Genomic DNA, 25506 nt, shown 5'->3' on the forward strand with positions numbered 1-25506 from the left:
GTATGAATGTGGCGGTAAGTGTGGTCTGCATCCAGCTTGAAACTCCTGGCCAAGCAATGCAGTGCGTTGTTGAGTGGCAGTGGCTTGGGAGCTAGCCAGGGTGAGCTCGAGTAGGTCTGACTCCTGCACTCTCGCCAGCGGCGTGACCTTGGGGCAAGCTGCTCAGGCCTTCAGTTCCTCTGGTTTTCCTCTCTCTGGGGGTTATTGAGGGGATTGTAGGACTTGGTAGATGGAAAGCACCCAGACCACAGCTTCCCACAGGTCATCCTTGCAGGGATTTCTGCTGTTGTCCTAGCCAAGTTAACGCTGGGATAGGTATTGCTCACTAGAAGGCAGGGATGTGTAGCTTCATCACTAAAGTTAGGTGGTGGCATTTTCACCACCAGTGTGAAAATACCACTGGTGTGCCAGGACATGAGATGGGAATGGGGGGAGGGAGGGAGGGAGAGAGAGGGGGGAGAGAGAGAGAGAGAGAGAGAGAGAGAGAGAGAGAGAGAGAGAGAGAGAGACTGACTGGTTGGGTGATCTGAGGCATGCTCTCAGCTTCCCAAAGCCTGTCTGTCCATCTGAAGGGGCAGCTACACCTACTGCACAGGGCTGCTGTGAGGCTCGAGGAGGAGACTCCATATGCAAGTCTGGCACACGGTATTTAGCCAATAGGTGATAGCTGTTAATGAACTGCGCAGACTTGCTCTCCACATCACTGAAGTGGGCCTCCCTGGTGGTGACTGGGAGAATCACTGAATGTCTACGTTAGTATTTGCTTGAACAGCTGGCCTCTGCTTGCCTTAAGTCTTCATTGTACCTTGCTTAGAGATTTCCCAGAACTGCATTGTTTTAAACTGAAAGCTATTCTCCTATGTCTGGATGGAGAGAAAAGAGTGAAGACTAAAAGTTTACTATGATTTACTATGATTTTTTTTTAAAGCCTAGAAGGAATGGGATCTTATTTTCAATGATTACATGTATTAAAAATATCTTGATTTTAGGTGCTTGGAGGTTATAATGCAACTGCTGAAGGCTAATTGCTGATTTCTGATGCTCCCAAATGGAAAAGCTCAATTGCCATTTGCACATTAGAACTCTATCCTGTGAATTGAATTTCAAGCTAAACACTATTTGCACAAAGAGTGGCTAGATTCCCAACCAGATGCCTCAGTAGACTACCTTTGTCTCTGCAGCAAAGTAACATTAAGTTGATACCAAATCTCTTTCTTCTTTTGCAAATTTCCTGTTGAATGAGGTAAGCAGTACCATGGCCGTGCCATAATGTTAGTTCAGCTGCAGATGCTCCGAATTTCCTTCTGATCAAGAGTCCTGCATCATTGCAAGGAACAGCTTGCCTGTCTTCATCCGTCGAAGAGAATGGAAGCTCACGTGGCAGGCAGAGAACTAGCACGCGTTTTCAGACTTTTCTGGAGGCAGCGGGCCTTGCATAATGCGAGGTACAGTTCTCGGGGCTTCTGGTGAGACACTGTGGAAAGTAATCTTGTGTGGCTGTTTGGTGCAGCACCTGCTAGAGTTGAATACTTTAGAAAGGTGCAGCAACACCTCCATCCCTTTGGGTGTTCCAGGGCAGCAGAATCCTGTTCATTTCAAGTGTGCACACCGTGCCAAACAAAGGCTATTCTGAGATCCTATTTTCTTATGAAGATGTTATTACCTAACATTGGATGCTTAAAATTCAGGCTCTTCCTCATTTTGTGGCTTACAATTTTTTGAGGTTCTGCCAGATGAGTCACTTTTCCATCCCATGCTGTTAAATGAGAATTGCTTAGAAAAGATTTTTAAACTGTTCATTTGAATAGAGTTTTGAAGTTGAAAATATCTGTAGGCCAAAAAATGTACACAGTGTATTTTCAAATGGTAGTTTTCTCCTAATGGTTCTTATTTTTATGTCCAAATACCTGGTGTTGTGTTCTCTGCAGACAACTAAAGAATTTAGTGAACTCATCAGAGACATTAAAAGGCTACAAGTAAGCCAAGAGGAGTCACCAAACACTCAAGGAAATGGGCACACAGGCCTAGAATGAACTACAGCGATTCATCTCATGAAAGGTAGGGGTCTTCTGGATCTGCAGGGAATGAATCAGCGAATGTGGTTCCATTTTTGGGAAGGATGGTGACAGTGGTGATGGAAATGGGTCGAGCTGTGCTCAGGAGAATTCCCTAGGCCCATGGCGGCAGGTTTCAAACATTCTCTACCTTTGGAACAGGCCTCCGAAGTCATTCCTTCTTCCCTTCTCCATGTCCCTGGTGTGAGTTGACTTTTTTCAATCTCACCGCTCTTTGCACGGTTCCCACAACCTGCGCATCACCCCCAGATACTGGTGCATGTTGGCCCGAGAGTGGTGAAGGACAAGCCCATGTCTGTGTCCCTCACATCTGCGCGGGACAAGACCTCGCCCGGAGGCTTTTACATAAATTGATGACTTGTTTCCATGAAGATCTCGGGCTGGAGAGATGGCTCAGTGGTCTAAAGCACCTACTTAGAACAAGCTTAGCAAAAAGCATCAGGGACCGCGGTTCAATCCCCCAGCACCACATGCCAGCCAGCCCCGCCCCCTGGTGGGCTGAGGTGGCCACATTCTCTCTCTCTCTCTCTCTCTCTCTCTCTCTCTCTCTCTCTCTCTCAAATAAATACTCTCTCTCTCTCTCTCAAATAAATAAATAAAATATATATATATAAAAAAAAGATCTCTACTTTCGAAAAGCGCCATTTTTCGATTATAGTGTGATTTAGTTCCCCATAGAATGTTCCAACGAGACAGTTTGGGTTCATAAAATATTTTGTTTGATTTGGATGCAAGAGGTTGTTCTGATAGAGAGAGTTATGCAATACATAGAGTCATTTCACGGCTTTTTCTTCCAAAATGTAGAAGTTTTGCTGTGCCAGCCCTGCCCCCTGGGGCGTGCTGAGACGGCAATTGAGACTGGGCATGGTGGCGCCCCTGTAATCCCTGCTCTTGGGAGGCTTTAAACAGATGGATCACTACGAGTCCGATCTAGTAGTGAGACCCTGAACACCCTGTAGACCCTTCCCTAAAAAACAGGGAAAAATTGCAGAGGTTTAAGCTCTGCTTGTTGCTGTACTAGTGAAGCCACCCAGCATTTAATGTCGTTCCATTCCTATTCCTCATTTCAGGTTCTCCTTTATAAGTCTCCCTTTTCTGTTTTGTTTTGTTTTGTGTGTGTGTGTGGGGGGGCCTGGTCTCACTATGTAGTTCAGGCTGGGCTTGAACGCACTGTGTTGTTCTAGTTGACCTCAAACTCATGGCAATCCTCCTGCCTCAGCCTCTTGAGTGCTGGGATTACAAATGTGTGTCACTGTATCCAGGTTTAATTACCAATTTGACACTCATTTATATTTGTCTTAAATCACCAAAAAGCTAATGCAGATTCAGTAGAGCTTTTAAGGCATACAAATTGGAAAGCTGCCTTAAGAAAAAGAATACACTATTAAAATATAAAATTAGGTAGGAAATTGAGCTTTTTAAATTAGAAGGATCCCAGGGAGAGACTTGAGGTTTAAGCTTCATTAGCTTAAAAATCACCTCTGAAACATCTTCACATATACCGGAGGAAGATAAGGGGATGATAGGTCGACAAAAGATAGGAAGGAAGAAAGGTTCGCTAATTCCCCAAGAATGACAAACGCTTGAGGGCTGAGGGAGACTGAAGAAATCATCTTAGTCCTTTCATCTTACAGAGGAGGCACACAGGGATCAAGACTCGGAGCAGGCTGGCTTGCTCGTCAAGTGCCTCCTAGTCCCTGTCTCAGCCTCCATGAGACTCAGATGAGGAAAGAGGGTGGGCATGCGCGGGCCGAAGTGGAAGGCTCCGCGGTATGCAGGGAATTATTTTAGTGCTCCGATTCTTCTAGAAGAGTGATAGCCCCTCAGTGGAGAGATGTACATCTGTGAAGTAACCAACTGAAAGGGCCCTGCTAAAGCAAGGGCCGAAGGAATCCGAGGCGGTTCTTGGAGGCGTGCACCCGGTAGGTACCTGCAGTTATTCCTTCTTTAGTCATTTTCCTACACCTGCATTTATTGTAAAGAACTCTGCTTTGATTAGGGAGATGAGAACCGAGTAGAGTTACATGATGTGACATCCTCTTTCTGTGAAATGTAATTTTACTGTCCCTTCTCTCATGCAACAAATAGCTAAAGAGTATAGAATTAAGTTTAGGGAAATCAATGTGAGGTATCAAACATGAATTCTCTGTTTCTACAAAAGAATTGCTAAGGGCTGTAATTCCTGTCGAGAATCAGTGGAAGGTTCACAGGCTTTGCATCCAGAGAGAAGGGAAAAGGCTAGCGGTTCACACTGAAAGGAAAAGTCTTCACTGTGGTGACAGATGGCTTGCAAAGCCCACCTACTCTTTGGGAGCTCTGACTCCTAAAAGACCAGGTGCAAACGGAGTAGGTAATGGGTAAAGAAACATCCCTCGGACTCATTTGTATCCCATAGGAATGACTGACTGTCCCTCCAGTGTTCGTCCAGCCTCAGTCCCTGGTCCAAATCAGGCCATGGAGTGGTCTTATCAATGATTGCAGCAGAGAGCGAATATCAGCTTCCTTCCTTAGGAGGGCCCTGGAACCTGAGTGTGTGTGGCAGACTTGACCCAGGTGACAGGACCCTCACTCCCTGTATTAGCGGCGTGTCTGAGAAGTGGAAGGATGACTTGGTCTAGGAAGAGGTGCACTAACCTGCTTATCTCCAGACCTCAGTGCTGGGTCAGCCTTGCAAAGGGCAGCCCTGTGGAGGGATGGCTGCGCCAGGATGTGTCAGACTGGTGCTGTTAACAAGACAGCCATTTACATTTCCTGGTCTTGTGCTCACCGAGCAAGCTGTGGAATATCCTACTCTTACATAGTCTTAATTATGGGAAAGAGAATACACTAGTCATAACGACTAATATTCTAAATACTATAATGCTACTTCATTGGGGAGATACTGAAGGAGGCTTTTGTCCACAATGTGCTGCCCAAAATAGCTGCCTCCAAGGGGAGAGAGTTCATGGGTTAAGGGCTAGATTTCTGCAAAAACAGGATGACCACTTCCCTGTGTGCTTTCGATGGCCCTGGCACTGGGTAAAGGCCTCTCGTTAATGAAGTCAATTAATTTTATGACAACAATATGAAGTCAATAATCAGGGACAGTTTATGCACAGGGAATGTCAAACACAGGAGACAATAACCCTCCCAAGGTCATCTCAGTCAACTGAGTATGAAACTGGAATTTGAACCCAGATTTCAAGGTGCAGGTTTTGGTTCATGACCATGACTCTTAAGCCCTCACTTAGTTTCCAGTAAGTTCCAACCTCACATCCAGCCCTCACAGTAAGAAAAAGAAATGAAAACAGAATTTTCTTTTTCAAACTATACCCGTCACACAATGTAATGTGACCTCAACTAATGTGGTAGTAGACCTGACCTGAAACTAACACGAGGTTATTAACTATCATCTTTTATCCTAGTTGGTAAGAGTAATGATTTGTTTGTTGGAGGAATATTGAAGTGATTAACTGGGACTGTCTGCTAGTCTACTGTGGGTGTTATTGTAATATAATGTGTATTCGTATTGTCATTTTAAAAAATCCTAAACATATTGCATTCTAAATATCTGGTCCCATGAGTTTCAGATAAGAGACTGCAGAATAGGGGCGATGCCTGAAGAATTTGATGTTCTGGTTTTCTCTAAGGGATTAGAAAACTGGTTCATGTACTTCCGGCCCTGAGAGAATGAAGTTTTCTTTCAGTCCTGAGTGAATTCAGGTTTTGAGCCTGAAGCGATGGTGGTCAGAGCTGGACAGAGGTCAGGACCTCAGCCCATAAGAGCTACGTGAAGAGCCTGGTGAGAAGCAGCCAGCCTCGAGAGACGGCTGAAGGCTGCGGCGCCACTGAGCCTGCTCCTGTGGGACTTCCTCCAAGATCTCACCTCGTTTCTCTCAGTGAGAGTCTGAAGGGAACTGAGCCAGAACAGCTGAGGTCTGAGGCTCACGAAGTCCAGCAGAACCAGAACACTTCAGGATGCCAAGCCAGGCACTACACGCATGATACAGGATTTTTTTTTTTTTTTTTTTTTTTTTTTGGTGGAACTGGGGATTGAACTCAGGTCCTTGTGCTTGCCAGGCAAGCGCTTATTCTACTGAGCCATCTCCCCAGCCCCATGATACAGTTTTTAGGACTACTTATTCATTCACCAAAATAGCTTTTCCACAACATTTATAAGGAGCAAGGATGGAACGTGGCCCTACTAAGTAAACTGCTAATGTTTCAGCTTTTAAAGTGAGATGCACCTGAGATTCAGTCTTACTCTGTCATGCCTTAGCAATGGGACTTCAGAACAACTTCCTGCACCTTTGGGCCTGTGTTCCTTCATTCTTAGAATTGGGATCATCATAATGCACAGCCTATGGAGAAGCTATGAAGATTTAAGGAATAAAACCTTTAAGAAGTGCAAATGTTCCGATGTTATATAACTTTAATAAACAGTTGCTCTCATCAATGTAATTTCATTAGAGACAGGCAACTGGTTTTGCAAGTGTACACACACTGCCATACACTAGAGAGAGACAGACAGAGAGAGAGAGAGAGAGAGAGAGAGAGAGAGAGAGAGAGAGAGAACAGACTCTTCACAGGAGAGCTTACCTAGGCTTCACTGAGGAGGTAGTCCTGGCAGCAGTCTTGAAAATAAGAAGAATTTCAAGAAACAGTGAAGAGAAAAAGATACTTTGGGGGAAAGGAAGGAATGTAATATCAGGAACATAGATGTTGAGATCTTTACAGATAGCTGCAAAGCTTGTGCTAGAAAGGCTAAAACTAGAACAGGTTGATTACTACTTAACCAATCCTAAGAACTAAAATTATAGGAATAGCAGGAATCAATGGGTAGGCCAAGAAAAAGGAAAACAAACACGTGTAGCCTGATAATAGGAAGGGGTGGGGAAGGGGAAGGCTGAAAGAAAGAGCACAAAGGGGAGATTTTCAAAGGCAAAGGCTAACAGGTAGAGATCTAGGGAGTGAGCAGGATCAGGAAACAGGGACTTGCTCCAACAGTCCTCCGACAGAGAAAGCCTGGCTGAGAAAGAAAGCCACTCAAAGCGAAGCTGAGAAGCACACGGCGCGAGGTGTAAAGTCAGGGGTCAAGACACATCTGGGATCAAATCTCCCCTCCAACCCTACTGGATGTGTAAACCTTTAACAAGACCATTCCCCTGCTGTTGGAAGATTTCATGTCTGCAGAACAGAAACTGTAGCACCAACATTATAAAATGTTTCAGGCTTGAAATGGACTAATGCATGTAAAACATTTAGGAAATTGTCTGGGCGATGACACACCCATGTGTGCACCAGGAAAATAGAAATCAGTCAATGCAAACTCAATATCAGAGAAAAGAAAAGAGCAATCATCGGATTACTTTCCACCACTCAGAGGAACGTGACGTACTGTGTAACAATTCAAGTTGGATTTCTGAACAAACAAATAATGTCAGTGTCAGGCCAATTTAATTTTCTCTCTTTGGAGAATATTAGACTGTCTAGGTAAGAGAAAAGTAAAAGATTGAATATAGCTGAAGTAGCCAGACATTTTGTCTGTCTCTGTGATTAGACTGCAAGAAATTGTTTGGAGCAGCATGTCCCCAAAAGAATATTTCATAGAAGTCTATTAAGTGTTCCATGAAACAAGTAGTTTGGAGAATACAGGGTAAAGTAGGCTACTTTACAATGGGATTTCTTTCTTTCTTTCTTCTTTATTTATTCATTTAAAAAATACATATATTTGGTACAGGGTCTCACTAAGCAGCTTGGACTCATAGTGATCCTCCTGTCTCAGCCTCCCCAGTGCTGGCACTACAGGCATGCGCCACCCTGACTGGACTCTGCGGCTGCTCAGCATGCCTGGGAGAGGTGGCCTGTGGTGCCGGGGGTCGAACCCTGGTCCCTGCACTTGCCTCAGCAGGTGCTTAGTCTGCTGAGCTATCTCGCTGGCCCTGTAGGATTTCTTAAGTGTTTTTAATAAGGTAATCTGACTCTTTAGAGTGCACAGCATCTCTTAAACTTTATTATTTATTTATTTATTTATTTTTATGAATTTAGGGTAGGGTCTATAGGGTCTACAGGGTCTCACTATGTAGATCAGACTTGTGATCCTCCTGTTTTCAGCCTCCCAAATGCTGGGATTACAGGCGTGCAGCACCACGCCCAGTTCAGTCACCATCTCAGCACGCCCCGGGGATAGGGCTGGCATGGCAGGCTGGAGATCGAACCCTCTGCTTCTGGATCTACATAAGCAGGTAATTTAATCCACTGAGCTATGTGGCCGGCCCTTCTTAAACTTTGTTTGATCATAGAATTCTTTTAAAAGTCATAGAAGACAGAGAGGCCTAAATGCATCTATTGTATTGTCTTGGGTGATGTTACGGTTTCTACAGGCAATTACTAAGCTTCACCATCTTCATGTAGAGAGGTAATATGTTGTATTCCACAGGGGTAAGGGTTTAAAGATCATTACCTACAATTTTATTCATTAGCTGGATAATGGGAAGAAAAATCTTTTTTTAAAAATTAATTAATTAACTAATTAATTAATTTATTTGGTACAGGATATTGCTATGCAGCTTGGACTTGCAGTGATCACCTGCGTAGCCTCCCAGCACTGGGATTACAGGCATGAGCCACCACGCCCGGGTCTGGTTGCCAGCAAGGCGTGCCTGGCACTGCATGCTGTACCAGGGATTGAACGGAGGTCCTTGCACTTGCCAGGCAGGCGCTTATGCCATTGAACTCTCTCCCCAGTCAGACAATCATTATTAAGCATGAAGCGGGACAGTTGCTGTCTACTTGGAAGACATAAAGTTCAAATGACATTCAAAACAAAATTCTATTGAGAATACAATGAAGGTCAAACAGATGTCTCTTCTACAAAACATGACCTGTGTAGAAAAAATTTTAAAAAGTTTTTTTTGCACATGTGTAAATGTCTTGAAGACAAGGAAAACAGTTTGTGGTTCTTGAATAAAAGCACAATTAATAAAGAAACATCACCACAAAAGTTGGTAATGCCTGGTTTGGTCACGTGTACTGTAGCAAATCCACAGGGAAATGTAGTATATCTTGCAGACGGGGCTGGCTCTATTTTAGAATGCTGATGTCCTATGTTCTTCCTCAGCACTCTGTGTACCACATAAAACACCCTATGGGTTCTTCTGGAAGGCCTGATCTCCCAAGCCCAAGCTTCCGACCTGGGATGCCCTTGAGCAGTTGGAGGAGCTTCTTCAGAGGCGAGCCTTGTAAATGTCTGATTCACGGAGAGCCTCCTGCTTTCTTCCCTACACTTGCCGTGTTGGACAGAAACTGACCCCCTATGCAAAAGGTTTCCTGGCTCCTTGAGATTCTGCTAACTCTAGCAATCATCCAGTACTAAACAGTGTTCCTGGGACATGGAGGGGTGAATGCTAAAAGACTGAGGGTTGCACTCCCATCTTTGTCACTTCTTCAGCTTGACAGCTCACATTAGGATACGGTGGATCCCGGGCATCTGTGAGGGTATGTCTGTGTGTGCGCACATGTGTGTACACTCGCCAAGAGAAAGCCAGTGTGAAAGGAGAATCAGAGAGTTCCTGAAGCCTCGTGTGCTGGTGCTCTGCGCTTTGGGGATGTTTGACACTTACGTGCAGAGTGACTTCTAGGACAGGCAACCTTCTAAGAGATGGGGAAGCACTGTCACAGGAGTAATGGGGAGAAGGGTGGGTGATGTTGGACCTGGCTAGGATCTGAATCTGTGGCCGATGGAGTTCTTTTACTACTTAAGAAAGATAAAAAGGAGTCAGGAAGCAGCCCATGTTGATATGAAGAAATAATTTTGGTAACAATTAAAACTGTCCAATGATGGATAAGAGTGCCTTATGGAAAAAAAGTCCCTAAAAATAAAATTATTTTTGAGCATTCATTTTGTGACAGGTGTTATGCTAAGCATACTAAATATGTGCTGTCTTATTCAATCTTCCCAAATCCCTAGGAGGTAAGAAAGGCTGTTACCTGAATAACGGGAAATGGCAATAGAATTTTGGAGGTGACCTACTCTCTGGGGTCACACAGGTAGTAAAGGAAGGCGGGAATCTGATCCTGGAATGTGTATGCCAAGCTGTTAATCTACAGCTGCTCTTCTGGGATGTGTTAAGCATTCTGATGAGATGGAGACTTTGTGGACTTCAAGATGTCTCCACTGCAAGACAAGGCCACTGTAGGCAATTTCTAAAATCTCTCATCAAAATTTTTTTCATATGTGGGATTGCAATACTGACATGAACCCCTTTAAACATTGGGTTCTTCTGTGGGTCCATCTTTCTGAACCGTGTGGTGGTGTATGGCAAGTGACACTCTATCCAAAAGTTCCTCTGGCTTCTGGAGATTCTGTTAAATCCAGAGATTATCCAGTGATGAATGACATTGCTGAGACATGGAGGGGTGGATGTTAGAGGAGCCAGGACCAGAGCCCCTCATATTAGGATAAGACATATCCTGGGGATCTGTGAGGATGTGTGTGTGTGTGTGTGTGTGTGTGTGTGTGTGTGTGTATCTGTGGAAAAACATTTTTTCCTAGTTTAACAGAAATGTCAAAAAGCGAAGAAATCTAGAGAAGTTCAATAAAAACTAGGCGCTGGGTGAACAGCTTGGCCTACAATGTAAGTCAGAGAAAGATGCGTTCTTTCCGCTGAGGACTGACTTCCCGATTTCCATATGCAAAGGGTTAGCAGTGTGCAAATTTCTAGAGAGCAAACCAAGAAATTCATTCTGCGAGAAAGCTCGGACTGACACAAGAATGTGTTCCCAGTGAAAATGTTTGGGAATAAACGAAGCCTTCAAAAGCCAAGGTGGGAGAACAGGGTCACGTCAGAACGGAAGCCGAGCCCGGTGGGCACCCTGCGCTCGCTGTGTCTCAGCAGCCTTGGCCTCTTAGCCTGCCCCGAGGAGCCGTGGGATGAGCTGACTGCGAGCTCCATTCTCTTTCATCCTGACCCTCTAAGGGACCCAGGAGAACAGGAAAATGAAATCGGAGCTATTTTCATTTTGGGAAAGCTTTAAATTTGGTAAATGTGGTGATAGGCATTTGCAGTAGCCAGCCACAGGCTACTGCAGCGAATGACCTTACGGAATCCCCGTCCAATTCACCAACCTCTGGCTCCCAGCAGCAGGGGAGATCCCTTAGCATCACCCTTAATAAAATCATCTTGGAAAATCAACATTCCTGCTCAGTGGAGCTTTAGTGTATCAGTATCAAGGGCAAGAAGCCAGTTTTTCTTCACCACAAAAAGAAATGGCACACCTTTACAAAGAGATTATTTTTTAACCTTTGGAAGGATTTTTTTCGGTTTCGCAGAAATTTTATGATACTTTCAAGACCCCACACTTCATGGCTTGTTCGTTGGCCCATTACTCTTGCACTTAACTTGATAAGGTCCTGGTTCCTGTGATATTAGTGTTTAGGTTTGGCCTCTCCCAGCTGCGGCTTTGAAGTTCCTGATAACATTCTTAGCCTCGCAGAGAGCTAGTGGCTTTTCAAATTCCCATTGTCCTCTGTTCATTGTCTGGCTGCTATCGTTGCCTTCTCCGTGTGCGGGTACATGCTAACGTTGGCTTTTCACTGCTTTTGAAGGAGGGCTAACCTTAGGCCTTTGTAGGTAGCTAATCATTCTAGCCACAGAATCGCGGCAAATTATTTGGGAAATAATCACTTTTCTCCCTGAGCTTGGCAGAGTCTGATTTGCTTTGGATATTCATGGGACACACACAAGTAGTAATACAGCATCTCCAGTGACTCCTGTGAATGCATATCACCCTATTCTCTTTCATGTTTGCACAGAAATTCTTTTGAAGTGCGGTACCCAGAAGTCTACTGTCATGCTCTTTACCCGAGGAGATCCTCTGCTCCCAGCACCCGCAGCAGGCGTGGCTCAACAACCAGAGTTTGGGAAAGCGAGTTAGTTTACTGGGCAATATTAGGTCTTAGCATCAAGTGAAGAGGAAAACCTTTTCTGGACAGAGCATCTTTAGATTACCCACTGTGGGAAATGGGCTTGAGAACATTTGAAGTGTTTCTGAAAGTTGTTTATGCATAGCTAGGAGAGAGGCGTCTCAATCTCTGTTGTGTTCATAGGCAAATATTTGGAGAAATTAGGCAAAATTATCTCCTGCTTGAGCCATTTAGAAGAAAATTGCTTCTGTGATTTTAAGAACCATCTTTCCGACACATTTAATATGAACGCTAGGAGACTGAGTTGAACAGTTGCTTGGAGCGCTTACGCATGACTACGAGGGGTAAAGTAGGGACTCGCACCCTGGTGCATTCTGGAGGTGGTGGGGCCCCCGCGAGGGAGACCGAATCACAGGGGCACGTGCATTGAGAGGGGCGAGCAGCGCGTGGTGCACAGAGGCGGCGTCGTGGGCGAGGCTACTCACAAGTGTTGGCGGTGCCCTTGGGGATGGGGAGGTACGAGCCGGGGCTCCAAGGCCGGCCCTGGTAGTTCTTCTTGCACTTCCCGCAGTCCGGCCCCGTGGTGTTGTGCTCACACTCACAAGTCAGTTTGCTGTTGTCGTACACACACACGGTGGCGTGCAGGTTACACTTGCACCTGGGGAGGAGACACAGAGAGGCGCGGTCAGTCTAGGCGGTCGCAGCGGTCCAGGGCTGCGGCTCTCACGCTTGCGGGGCTCTGGTGCTGCCAGAGGCACTGGGGATCAGCGCACCCCCGAAGGCCCCGCCCCCAAGGCTTCCCCTCAAGGGCCTTCTGTGGGCAGAGGGGGTGGCCGGACCACGCTGCCCGGCTCCGCACTGCACTCCGAGGAAGCCCTAATCGCAGTCATTCCAGTGCGGGCCCTGGGACCTACACTGGACGGCTGGGCTCCCAACTCAAGAGGTTGCCGTTAGTGGGAAGCGGCTCTGCGACGGCAGCACCCTGATCGCAGCTGCATCTGAAGGTCATCGGAGAGACTAAGGGACAAGCTACCTTCTCTCCTTCAAACCATCAGGACAATCCTTACTTGTGTAAAACAGAGAGATACCTTTAGAAAAATTTGCCAGTCTTATTTTACCGATGTGACAGGCTGTAACCAGGTATTCTCATTTAGGGCCCTAAAATGGCATTTCCTCAGATCAGAAGGGTTTTTCACCAAGGCCTGTGGCCAACCTGAGGGGAAACGAGATGGTAATCCTCAGATTTCTCACACACCGCACATAAGGTCGTCACCAAAGTCCCTCTGAAGCAGGCCAAGTGCTTCTAATAAAAGGTGCTTAGAATCCTGGCAAATAAAAACTCTGTATGTGGCAGGGTTTGAAGTCATTAGCGGTGGCTCTTCCTTTGCTGTCTGCAAATAGAGCTGTGATATATGAGAGGCAACAATGGAATATGCAATTTCCACAGAAATGCTCCCCCATATTCGAGGCCTTTGACTAGAAAATTGCAAAGGCCAACTTGGTATTTGTTGAGGCAGCAGGTTATAAATTGGATTGCAACAAGCATGGGGCCACATCCTCCGGAAAAGTAAAATGTAAGATGACACGAGGACCGTGACCAGAGATCAGGATAATAGATTTGGGAACAGATGGGTCCATGCAGAGGGCTAGGCTCCAGCCTGGGGTGGGGTGGGGGACACCAGGCTGTGCAGGAGTCAGCATGCGAAAGAGTGTGCGTGAGTGTGTGAGTGTGTGTGTGTGTGTGTGTTGAAATGAACTCCATCTCCTTCAGAAACTAGAACAAAAATATAGAAATGCAAGCTTCATAAAGACAAGGGAGCGATGTCATGAAATGACAAAAATAACAGAAGATTCCTTCTAAAGTAGCGAATGGAATTCCTGAACAGTTGCAGTTGTTTTCTAGAATGTTCGCATCACAAGAGCCAGCCTTTCTCCTAATGAACTGTCTGAACACCGGCCCACCTTTAGGACAAGGAAGAAAAGAACAAGTAGGTCCGAGATGGAGACCGTCTGCTCTCCCCTCCCACAAGGAGTGGGTGCAGAGGCCATGGCCACCCGCCCACACCTGTCTGGGAGAAGAAAGCCTTGGCCTCCATATGGCCTTCCTACAGTCCTGGTTGTCCTCAGCCCTCTGTGCACTTATGAACTGCAAGAAGGCTGCAATAGAACAACACTACTTCATTTAGATTTATCAATAGTGCCTTTAAAAATTAACATTTTCATACAATCTTTTATTTATTTTTTATGTATTTAGTACAGGGTCTACAGGGTCTCACTACACAGATCCGACTCATAGTGATCCTCCTGTTTTCAGCCTTCCAAACTCTGGGATTATAGGTGTGCCCACCACGCCCAGTCTCAATCTCAGTCTCAGTGTGCCCCAGGGGCTCGGCCGGCATGGCACACCAGGGATTGAACCCTGGTCCCTGCGCCTGCCTCAGCAGATGCTTTAGTCCACTGAGCTACCTGGTCAGCCCTCACAATCTTTTAAAATGGCAGGAGCAAACATCATTCAGTTCATTAGATGATGTTTAATTATAAGGCAGAGCCTATCTCCTCTCCTTAGGCAGCTGCTGTGCTAGTTTGTTTATTAAAGGATCTTTCTCCTTCCCGACACTAGCACTTTTATTTATGGGTGTTTTCGTACATACAGGAGATGTTTGGAACCTAAGTGAGAGAAGCACCAGCTTACGCCGATTTAGCACCCTATCTGGTGTTAAAAATTCCAAATGAGGAAATGAACACTGTGACCCCCCAAAAAGACCAAGAATGTAAGTAGTAATTGTAAAATTGGCCTACAGATCTTGTAACTTGTTAATACACTCATACTGGTGGCCATTCTCTGAGTTAACAGGCAGTTTCCCTTCTAAAGACACTACGTTAGCCAGGAAAACATTCTTTGAATAATGAGGGAAGGGAAAACTGAATTGTTTGGCATTATCTGGTGCGGCTGTCCCTCAGTGATGGGCTCACTGTCACCTGCTTCATCCGAAGCTCAGGTCTGTTCATAACCTTTCCCTGAGACCCACCCGGATCACCACAGACACCTGGAGCTCAGGTTTCCTGAGTTCCTTAATTGCTTCTGTGGTTTTAGTTTGGTTTACCACCAAAGGCTCTTTGTGCTTCAAAATTGTTTTGATCACTGTACAAGTCTCTCATCTTTTGGGATTCACGTTATACCAAATTTTTTCCAGTTACCTCCTCAGCACATTCCTCCCTTCCTTTTTTGTTTTTAAAATTTTATGTATTTGGTACAGGGTCTCACTATGCAGCTCAGACTCATAGGAATCCTCCCGTTTTGAGTCTCCACAGCGCTGGGATTACAAGTGTGCACCACCACGCCCAGACTCGGTCACAGGCTTATTGTGCTTGAGGGCAGAGATGGCGCAGCATGCAGTACCAGGGATCGAACCCCAGTTCCTGCACTTGCCTAAGCAGCCTTCCTTCCTTTGTGAGTTCCCCAAACTTCCATCTCCATTTACTTAGCTCATACTATTCCTAACTAAAGATGGTCTCTGATGTCAAAAGGAATGTGGGCTTTTTACGTAACAGAATACTACTCAGCCCTACACAGGGATGCACTGGAAATTTTGTAGGTAAATGGATGCAACTCGACCCATTCTTGTGAGATAAATCGCACCCACATGTGTACACTCCCTCTTGCCTCACTAGGGTGAGACAAGTAAATATAGTGAGTAAATATGATCCAAAATGTACTGGAGATACTGTGAGCTGGGAAGAAACTGTTCAAAAGAAAAGACAAACTATGATGGGAATGGGGAAAGGATGACAGGGAAAAAGAAAAAGAAACATATTTATACCCAGGGCAGTTAAAAGAGTTATACAGCTAGCTTCTCTGTGTTCTTTGCAAAGAAAGGTTTGAGCTAGTATTGTATGGACCAGATATCATGCCTGTATCTTGTCTCTGAATAACTACTATAAAAACAATAATACACAACATATTAATCATTTAACTCTCCTACTAAACTGCATTGAAACAGTTTCATTATTATTTTTATCTTTTTTCTTTTTAAAATTAAAAACAAAGATCATCCACGTCCTCCTTGTAGAATATCCAATGGCCACTTTTCCTTGCATTATTTGATTTTCAGTGGCACTAGCTCTGTGGATCACTCTCTCTCCTGTGGCGCTTCCCCAGTGGACACTCAATCTCATTTTCAGGATCCTCTTTTTGCCTTTCTCTATAGGTGCTGTTCTTGATTTCTGGTCCAGAATTGTCAATACACCCTCCCTGGGAAAAAATTTTATGTATTTGGTATAGGGCGGGGCCAGCACAGCATCTAGTACCAGGAATCGAACCCAGGTCCTTGGGATTGCCTATGCAGGCCCTTAGACCACTGAACTATCTCCATGGCCTGCTCTCCTGGGAATTCTTAGCTAGGTCAGCCCTTCCTTTCTCTCCTGTGGTATTTAATGTTCTTACAGTTCTAGACATTTTAAAACAAAGTTTCATCATTATCTTCTTCAACCCCTAAATAAATATATATAAAATAAGTTCAAATATTGGATATCATCTTAGGCGATTGAGCAGTTCTTTGTGAATTACACCAATCAGCAGAGCAGGCTCCTGCCGTGATCAGCAGGTGAAGAGAGACTGATCAACGTGCTACCAAGTCCCGGGTCTGCATCTCCGTCACACCCCTCTCCCTTGGGTTTCCCACTTATTCATTGAAATGCCTTCTGGGCACATCAGCTGAGCATGTCCAGAACTGATCTCTGGCTTCCTCCCTTCTCTGCTCCTTTTGTGTTTTCTGCCTGAGGACTTTCTGCCTTGTGAAATGTACTCACTTCTACCAAGTTTGCCAAGAACAGCTCCTCCACTTCCCTTGCTTACCACATTTAACCTGCCATTCCTCAAACCGTGGCCAAGTCCTGAGGTTTCTAGTTCTCCCATATCTCACAAAGCCAGACAGCTCAACAAAGACCACGTCTTCAGCTCTGATCATCATTGCTTTAATCTGACCTACTACAACTGCTTTGGAGCAGAAGTTAGTGTTCCAGGCATATTCCTTTTACCCAATTTAACATAATAGCCCAAACAATCTTTTATATGAACATATCTGTGTCATTTCTGCCTTCCAAGTAGGACAAGATTTGCAGCTGTCTTTTGCATTCCTTTGTGGCACGGATGACAAGTCTCTTTACATTTTACCCCTTGTCTCTTCTTCAACTCCTAACTCTATGCTTAGCTCTTTGATGTCTGCCTTCAGGTAGTCATATAAACTATTTCTTCTTCCCACAACATTCTACTCTCCTACTCCTGCCTCTTTTGTCTGGATAACTCTTTCCTTTGGTTGTGATTTAGATATCTCAGTACCTGGGTCCTGGTTTATATTTGAAAACAACATCTGGATCGAGGAAGTAGCTCAGTGATAGTGCAGCATTTGCTTAGCATGCGCAGGCCCTGGGTTCAACCCCCAGCTCTACAGAAAACAAAAACAAAACAAAGGACAAACAAGCAAAACATAAACATCTGCTGATCACCTATAAGAGCCCCTTTCTATCCCTCCAGGAAGAAGTTCCTCTGTGCTCCCAAGACACTGGGCAAAGCTAATTCCGTAATGAAGCTGTGCTCTCTCTACCAGAAGTAAGTTCCCTTTAATTGCTTGTCCTTTTATCACCTTCACTGGGACATAAGCTACAAGGCAGAAGTCACATCTGTATGGTTTTGTGTAGTGTCTCTAGCATGAGTTAAGGTGCTTGACACCTAACTGGTACTCAGAAAAATATGATGATTAACCGAATGAATGACAATGAATAACAAGCAAAGCACTTCCCCAGAAAAGGCATGTCATGTACGTGTTCTGTTGTGTCTAGCGTGGCAGTGGGCTAATGATGGAAAATTCATAGACAGCGTAGTGTGTCACACAGTCCACGACGTTTGCTGAAAACTTCCACACGTCCACCTCACTGATTTTCATAGCTGACCTCCTGTTGGGAAAGGGGAGTTCTATAAAAGTTTGGAGACCTTGTAAACCCAATTTAATTTAATTTCAACGCCAGAGAATTTGCCAGATGAACGAAACCTAATGGAAGAGCTCTCCCAGAGCAATCCTGAAAATCCCGGGAAAAGAACAGTGCTCAAGGGAGGGGTGGGACAAAGCCTCAGTCCAGTGAAGTATTCTGAAATCTGACTCCTTTAGCCTCAGTTATTCATGCAGACAGCCACCCCAGTCAGGCTGCAACAGGGCGGCCTGCATGGGCACTGGCTAGAGCGCAGCTTCCCTCGCAGCGGATCCTCCGGCCCAGGGCAGCTTGGGGGCCGTCTTTTCCGCAGCATCACGACAACCCAGTGCTGGAGCCAAGCATTTAAAGTGCACGCTGAGGCAGCACAGCCCTGGCCTGTATTTGAAAATGGTTCCTTCCATCTTCCCCAGCTCTGTTTATTCTCATCACTCCCATTCCAATCCGAAAAAGCTGAAATCCTTCAGAGCCCTTGCCAGAGTGATTTCTCCTTCACTGGGGAAGAAAAAAAAAAAGGATTTCTCAGTGCTGGGAGATTGCTCTCAATTCCTGGTGCTGCGACCTCCAGCCCCGTGATGGGCGAAGGGCAGATCTCTGTGACATCCCACTTGCCTCTGACAGATTACTCATTCCCATGGCCATCCTGCTCTGATGTCCTCTGTCACATCGGGTGGGGGAGGAACTGCACAAGTGCAGACCGGAAATCTTCCCCCACAGTCGGGCACCTGATGTCGTGGAGCGCTGAGTCTCTTCGCTGGTTCTGTTGACACACACGGAACTCAAACCAAGACACTGCAGGCAGAAATAATTGACTTGCACGGACCTCGAAGGTCGCTCATGTACAGGTGACAAACAGCAAACACTACCGAGTGAGGGTGTCGCTAAGATAAAGTTTCAAAAAGAAGAAGGGCTTCTCTTCCGTGTCGCAAACTTAATGAACGCCAGTGTTCTTGCTTTCAGCCAGGTCTGTGCTTCCTATATTTTGGTGACCAGCTGTCATGAGTCAATTTAATCTTGCTTATAAAAAGGCTCCAGCATTTAGTTCTGTGCCACCTGCCAGTAGGTATGAAAAGCCCATGCAGTCTGCCTGGTTTTTCTTTATAACTTAATACATCTATTCTAGGAATCCTGTTATCCGCCAGAATTTCCTGCCAGTTAGAGGTCTGTAGAGTGTATTACTAATGTTTCAAATAGAGGTACTAAGACAAGAAAAAGCTGGCTCTTTGAGAAGCAAAACAGGAAGAGATGCCAGGTGTGCTGGCTCGCAGATCAGCTTTTGGCTACTTTTTGCTCCAAGAGAAGTGAATAAAGTTTAAGTTTCAGGAATCTTCTAAGACCCAGGGAGACGATAACCATGTATTCACATTGTCATATATTTTGGAATAATTTGCACCAACAGGATGTTGGTTGCTTGATGAATTCAGTGAAAACGCCTTTCCCACTGCCACAGAAAGGCAGGTCTGAGGCATCACGAGGCTGGGCACAGCCATCGGCTGCATCTACGGCTCTGGATTGGTACCAGCTACACTGGTACCCTTAGAAAAAGTGTTACCGCATAATGGAGCTTTGTATGACTATTGCTAAATAGGTGACCAGTTGTACCCCCGCTTTTGCCCCTGTCACCCCTCACTCCATTACTGCAAGGCTTTCTGTTTCGTACCTCCACACAGCTTATGCAATGAGCATTAGCAACAACAATACCCTTCAGAGGTGGTGATGGAATCAGATAGCCTGGGTTTAGATCCTGCCTTTGCCACTTACTTACTGTGAATCATGAATGAGTAACTTAAACAACTAAATTCAGCTCACATTGACTGAATCCTTCCAAACACCTGACTTTGCACTAAAAGCTTTATGCATATTTCACACATTATTTTACACGACCCTCACAACAGTTCTGTGAGATTGGCACTAATAATTACAGAAAATGGACCTAGGATTAAGGGGTTAAGAAGCCCAGGATGGAGCAGGGGTGCTGACGCTGACTGCTGACTTCCAGAACTTTCACGTTGGCATTGGAAGGCATCCCGTGATCCCAAGCATGGTGGAGCCTCAGCTGCTTTGTATGTCAACCAGGAACAACAAAAGGATCTGCTTCACGGGACATTTATGGAGATTGAACAAGATAATGCATGCAAGTCTTAAGGTAGTATTCGGCACACCCTTCTGATGATTGTTAGTTTTAGTTATTATTATTATTTCTACAATTACTATTGCTACTAATACCGATCACACGGATTCATTCTGTACAAATGAGTTAATGGCATAGCCTATGGATAACACCATCAGAGGTCATTCAAATAGAAGATGACATACAGGGCTAACCTCTAAGAACACACAAGCTGTTGAGCACAGAAGGGGAGACAACATAGAGCAACCATGAGCAAGAGCACGGTCACACTTCTGACACGTAATCATGACCATCTAGGGATGTGAGGCCAGAAGACTTAGCTATCTCTGTGGATGGTAGTTCATGACCCTCAGCTGTCAGAAGAGCACGTCTCCCGTGGATGATGCCAGGAGGAAGAAATGAGGGTGCCAGGTTGGGCAAGTATACTTTGAAACCCACATGTTAAAGACCTGGTCTTTGGTGGCACCATATTTAGGAGGTACAGCCTGGTGAGAGGGTCTTAGAGGGATCTTCAAAGGAGCTTATGGGACCCCAACCTTTCCTGTCTGTCTTTGTTCCATTTTGACCCATGATATGAATGCGATTTTTCCTCCTCATCTCCCACCTGGGTGCTTGACCTCTTCAGAAGCCTAAAGCAATGGGCCGCACAATTAGGAACGGAAGCCTCCAAGACTGAGTCAAAACAAATCTTTTCTCTTCTGTATGCATGAGCTCAGGTGTTTCCTAACAGTGTTAGAAAGCTGCCAAACACAAAACCACCACACTTACCAAGGCCTACCAGACAAGGGCAAGGAGAGAGAAACAAATATCCACTTTGTTTCATACATTGTCATCGTGAGCTTGTCTTCCATACATCTGAACTTCTGTGTTACCACAAGTACACAGTAAGCACTTAATAAACGAGGGATGCTGTTATTGCCATGACTACATTATTAAGCACCATATTAAGCAATGGGCCAAGATATCAAATGTCAGGTGGCACCGACCTGGTGCTTATCCCATAAGGGAGGGGCTCCAACCTTTCCAGAAGTCTTCTACTATTCCATCTTTTGCTAAGAAAAATGTAGAGTCCGATAGTAACATCACTGGTAAGAAAAAATATTTCTAGAAAATGTGGTTTTCCTAACTTTCATGTCCAAAGTTCAATGTGAAATAGATAATCTGTTGGTAACATAATTTTTAAAAGCAGCCACATCCTAATTGGCCCTAAGAGATCACCAACTTGGGCTCATGCTTAAGTCCCTGTACTGCAGGAGACACGTACACAACACAGAGGCTTTAGGACTCCAGCCAGGGCGGGGGGCTTCCACACAGCTCTTAGGTCCTTCTCTCACGAGCATGTGGAACACCCTCACACAGCCTCGTTGACAGTTGAAAGGGTTTTCTGCTCTTGAGCTCTGCCTTTGCAACCCAGTTGGTACCAACAAAGTCATTTTAAAGTGAAGTGATTGAATGCTGCACCGTTTTCTCTGATATGTTTTCACATATCAAGATTCTGAGCAGTCTTTCAGAGTCACTACGGCCATATGGCCTTTTGAAAAGTGTTTAAGGCAATTGACTGGCCACAAAAGGTGAGGCAACAAGGAACAAAAGCTCTTTTGTACATTGAGGCAATAAATGACATATGCACTTTGATATTTAAAAACCCTGTAAAAGATCCACTTAAATATGTCTTGACACTCTAAACTTGGCTATAGAGTAGCATCAGATTACATGACTTACTAAATTGCTGGTTATTTTATTTTTTTCCATAATTTTATTGAGAAACAAATAGCAATGAGACAGTTTCAAATCAAATTGGTAGGACAGTTTCAATAATTAACACGTTGTATACATTCTTCTTAGTGGTTAATTGCTGTACAAGATGCGGACATGATATCCTATTTACAAACACTATTAGAATAAATCCCTCTATTCATTAAGAGACTGTAACTACTGCTGCTTATCTAGATAGTATTAAAAATAGAACTCTTGTATTTCCAAACTAGCAAGGTAGATACTAGGGACCACGGCTATGACATAAACCTGGTAGCATATATTTGAGATAATGCACTGAGGTGAGTGCAAGGATGTGATGGTGCTGTGTGGTTGCTTCCTAAACTCATCTGGATAGACATGAGCTTGGAGGGATAAAAGACAGAATAAGATAATTCTCCAGTCTTGATAGCTACACTTTGTACAATGCATCATCCTAAACACTGAGAGAAAAGAGCTCATTAAATTGCAACTAAGCTAACTCAAGGCCAACCAGTAGTTACTGGATGACTGCAGATGCTTAATATACACGCATGGGTTGTAAACCTTCTACACCAAGTCCTTTGGGGGTAACAGAAAACTGAGGGGTCTCCAGGCCCAGAAATTCACAAGATCAGGCTTAAAAGAATTGAATTCTCTGAGAGGGCAGCATAGTGCTGAGTCCTTGCACTTTGAAGAAAGAGGGGTCTGGGTTCAAGTCGTAGCTGCACCAATCACTGGATGCCCCCACCTTTCCTCAGTCATATCATTGGGCTCCTTATTACTTTTAATTGCATGAAACATTGGAATTATATAGGTTTTTATGTATTCAAGCTATTTTCATATATACTTATCTATTCTCAACTGTTGCCCTGATGTTTTTTTTCTATTTATAGAAGCACACAAGTAAAATCTGTCACCTGCATTTTAATTTCCAATTTGATATAAACTATACCATGATAATTTCTCATCTATACCTTTGGATTAAAAATATAATTTTCTTCCTTTTTTCCTAGAGGAAGCTTGAATAAAGGAAAAAATAGAGTGGGAATGACTTTCACATTCTCCTGATTTTTGCAAAGCCACAGAGTGCAGTAAGGCTTTGGATAGAAGTAGAAGAGACATTTGACTCCAGCACTCATTTGTTAGATTTCACTGCCAGGTGAAGGCTGGCCAGCTCTGCATGTATGTTCCTGTGCACTTATAAAATGATGCGCTTGGTCAACTGGGTACACTGCTGTGTGATTAAGCATGAGCAGGCTGAATAAGTGGCTCCAAGATGAGGAAGTCTAAAAGGAAAGAAGTCAGATCTGTACAAAAGAATGCTATTTCATGAAAGCAACTTTAGTCTATATTTTTAGTTTTCACTACAAAATTTGAGAGGAAATTGAATTAGATTCCCATGGTGGTATGGAAAATTGCGGGAAATAGCTTTCTTCTAATTCTCTCTTTCTTGAGAAATAAAATAATATCCAGTAGAGAAAAATGAATCAAGCAAAGCCTTTCTGTTTCTCTTTATTTGGTGGCCTACTTTTGATAACAAGCCTTTGAATAACTAAAGTTTTAAAGACACCACACACAGACACACACAGACAAAGACACACACAGACACACACACACAGAGACACACACACATGCACAGAAAATAAATAACAAACCTATATTCACCAAAAAAGCCTAATAATCTCACCTTGACCAATGATCCCAAGTCTTCGTTTAAGGTTAGAAACAAAAGCTCTAAAACGAAGAGACAAAGAACCATGGCAATGGAAGAAAGAATGACAGTCAGTTGGGAAGTACACTAACAGACGGGACGTGGCTAACAAAGGAAAAATCCAGACAGCGGGTACTGGATTTATTGATACTGCTATAATCATCACCAACGTAGACCTGATGTAGGTGTTCTGTGCGGTCAAACATTCAGAGGAGGGGTCTGGGCCACATTTGCAAGAATGTTTAATGAGAAGTAAAATTATAAATCATGTACAATGGATTGAGGTCATATTTTAGAGCCAGGAGATGACTGTTCAGGAGGCCTCACCTGGGTTTAGTCACTAACCAGCTGGCTCACTTTGTGTGGGTACTATATTTAGATCTTAAATGGCCCCAAAACCTGCAAGTAGAAGGGTGTTTTCCCCACAGGGGTGCAGTCTAGAGTTGATGGAAGCTTTTGAAGGTAGGGCCTACTGAGCAGCCCTTAGGTCTATGGGGTGATGTTCCAAAGGTAAGAAAGTGACATCAACTCCTTCTTTTGTGTCTCTCTTTGTTTCTGCCCAGAGGAGAATGGTGTTGCTCCTCTGTGCACTCCTAGCATGGTACGCTGCCTCACCATAGGCCCACATCGGTGGGGCCAAACGATCCTGCGCTGAACTGCTGACTTATGAGTCAAAATAAACCTTTTCTCTCCATAAATAAATTAATTGAAGCAGTTTGTTATTATAATAGAAAGAAGCTTAACACAGTGGGCGAGGCCACCTTTCTGGGGTTAATTTCTTTGAAATGTCACGGGTTTGGTCCATACTTTACAAATGTCCCACAATCTAAATTTCAATGAGTGTACATGCATCATGCAGGTCCCCAATTCTTTCTCCTTCTTGGATACAACACTTCTGGCCCACCCTTCCTCATTCCTCTGCAAAATGGTTCAGGCAGAAGATGTCAGAGTTAGCGGAAAAACCAAACTCATCCAGACAATCTCTTTTGTCTTCAATGTTGTGAGGAGAACATGATTCCTGTTGTGAAAGTTGGCCCTGGGGTCCTAAGAGGGAGTTCTTTCTCTTATACTATTACTAATTTGGTAAAAGATAAGCCTAGAATGGTCTTGAATTATTATGGAAAGAGGATGAGAATGAATCTTAGAAAAGTCAAGGCAGAGGAGAGTGAAACTAAGAGAGAGGAACCAAGACCTGTCTCCAACTTTTCTAGATTTAGTGAAGTGCTGTATTTTCAGTTAGAGAATTATATTTGAATCTACCCTTAGTTATCTAAAAAAATATCTGACCTAGAGCCAAACCTGCATTAATAGGTACATTTTCCTAATTGTGTATTCATTCATCAGAATAATAACTCATAAAAGTCAGACAGGCAGGTACTTTTTCACTCATTTTACAGACAAAAACAAATTGCTGTCCTGAGCTTCTCTAAATCTAGTTCCTCAGCTGCAAGATGGAGACCACAGTAAACTTTTCATTGGGTTTATTGTGACTTTTGAATGATATGGTATAAAGAATACCACCACAAATAACTCATGGGCTGGTACCAGGTTAGTTTAATTTCCATCTGCTACACCCATAAACCATTGGAAAATATTTGCCAAAAAAAATCATAATGTATAAGACTCTGGTGTGTGTGTGTGTGTGTGTGTGTGTGTGTGTGTAAAAGTACATTTTCTTGCAGCACTAGGATTGTGTCCAAGGCCTTCACACTGAGTTACACTCCCCAAGCTTTCATCATTACAACCTTTATTGAGATGAGGTCTCACTAAGTCACTAAATTGTTCAGTTTGGGCTCAAGCTTGTGATTTGCCTGCCTCCAACTCCTAGAGCACTGGGAATGCAGCCTTGGGCCACTTGCCTTAAATTTAGCAGAAGGATACGAAGGAAGGGGGCTGCACTGTGAGGCCCTGCAGAGCGGGAGGAAAGTGACCAGGGACGGGTGTGCATGACCACCACCGCCTC

At 44.3% G+C, this 25506-nt stretch overlaps 1 protein-coding gene across 4 annotated transcripts in view; it reads right to left on the reverse strand.

The window, feature by feature from the left end:
- Ntng1 (netrin G1) overlaps positions 1-25506 on the reverse strand; it is a 380898-nt gene that overhangs the window by 74422 nt on the left and 280970 nt on the right. For all 4 annotated transcript variants that reach the window (XM_004636958.2, XM_004636955.2, XM_023721719.1 and 1 more), the window contains exon 3: positions 12465-12637. In XM_004636958.2, coding sequence (XP_004637015.1) covers positions 12465-12637 — 173 coding nt within the window. The remainder of the gene's footprint in view (positions 1-12464; positions 12638-25506) is intronic.

This window comes from Octodon degus, unplaced genomic scaffold (genome assembly GCF_000260255.1).
Source record: "Octodon degus isolate 3935 unplaced genomic scaffold, OctDeg1.0 scaffold00084, whole genome shotgun sequence".
Taxonomy (NCBI): Eukaryota; Metazoa; Chordata; class Mammalia; order Rodentia; family Octodontidae; genus Octodon; species Octodon degus.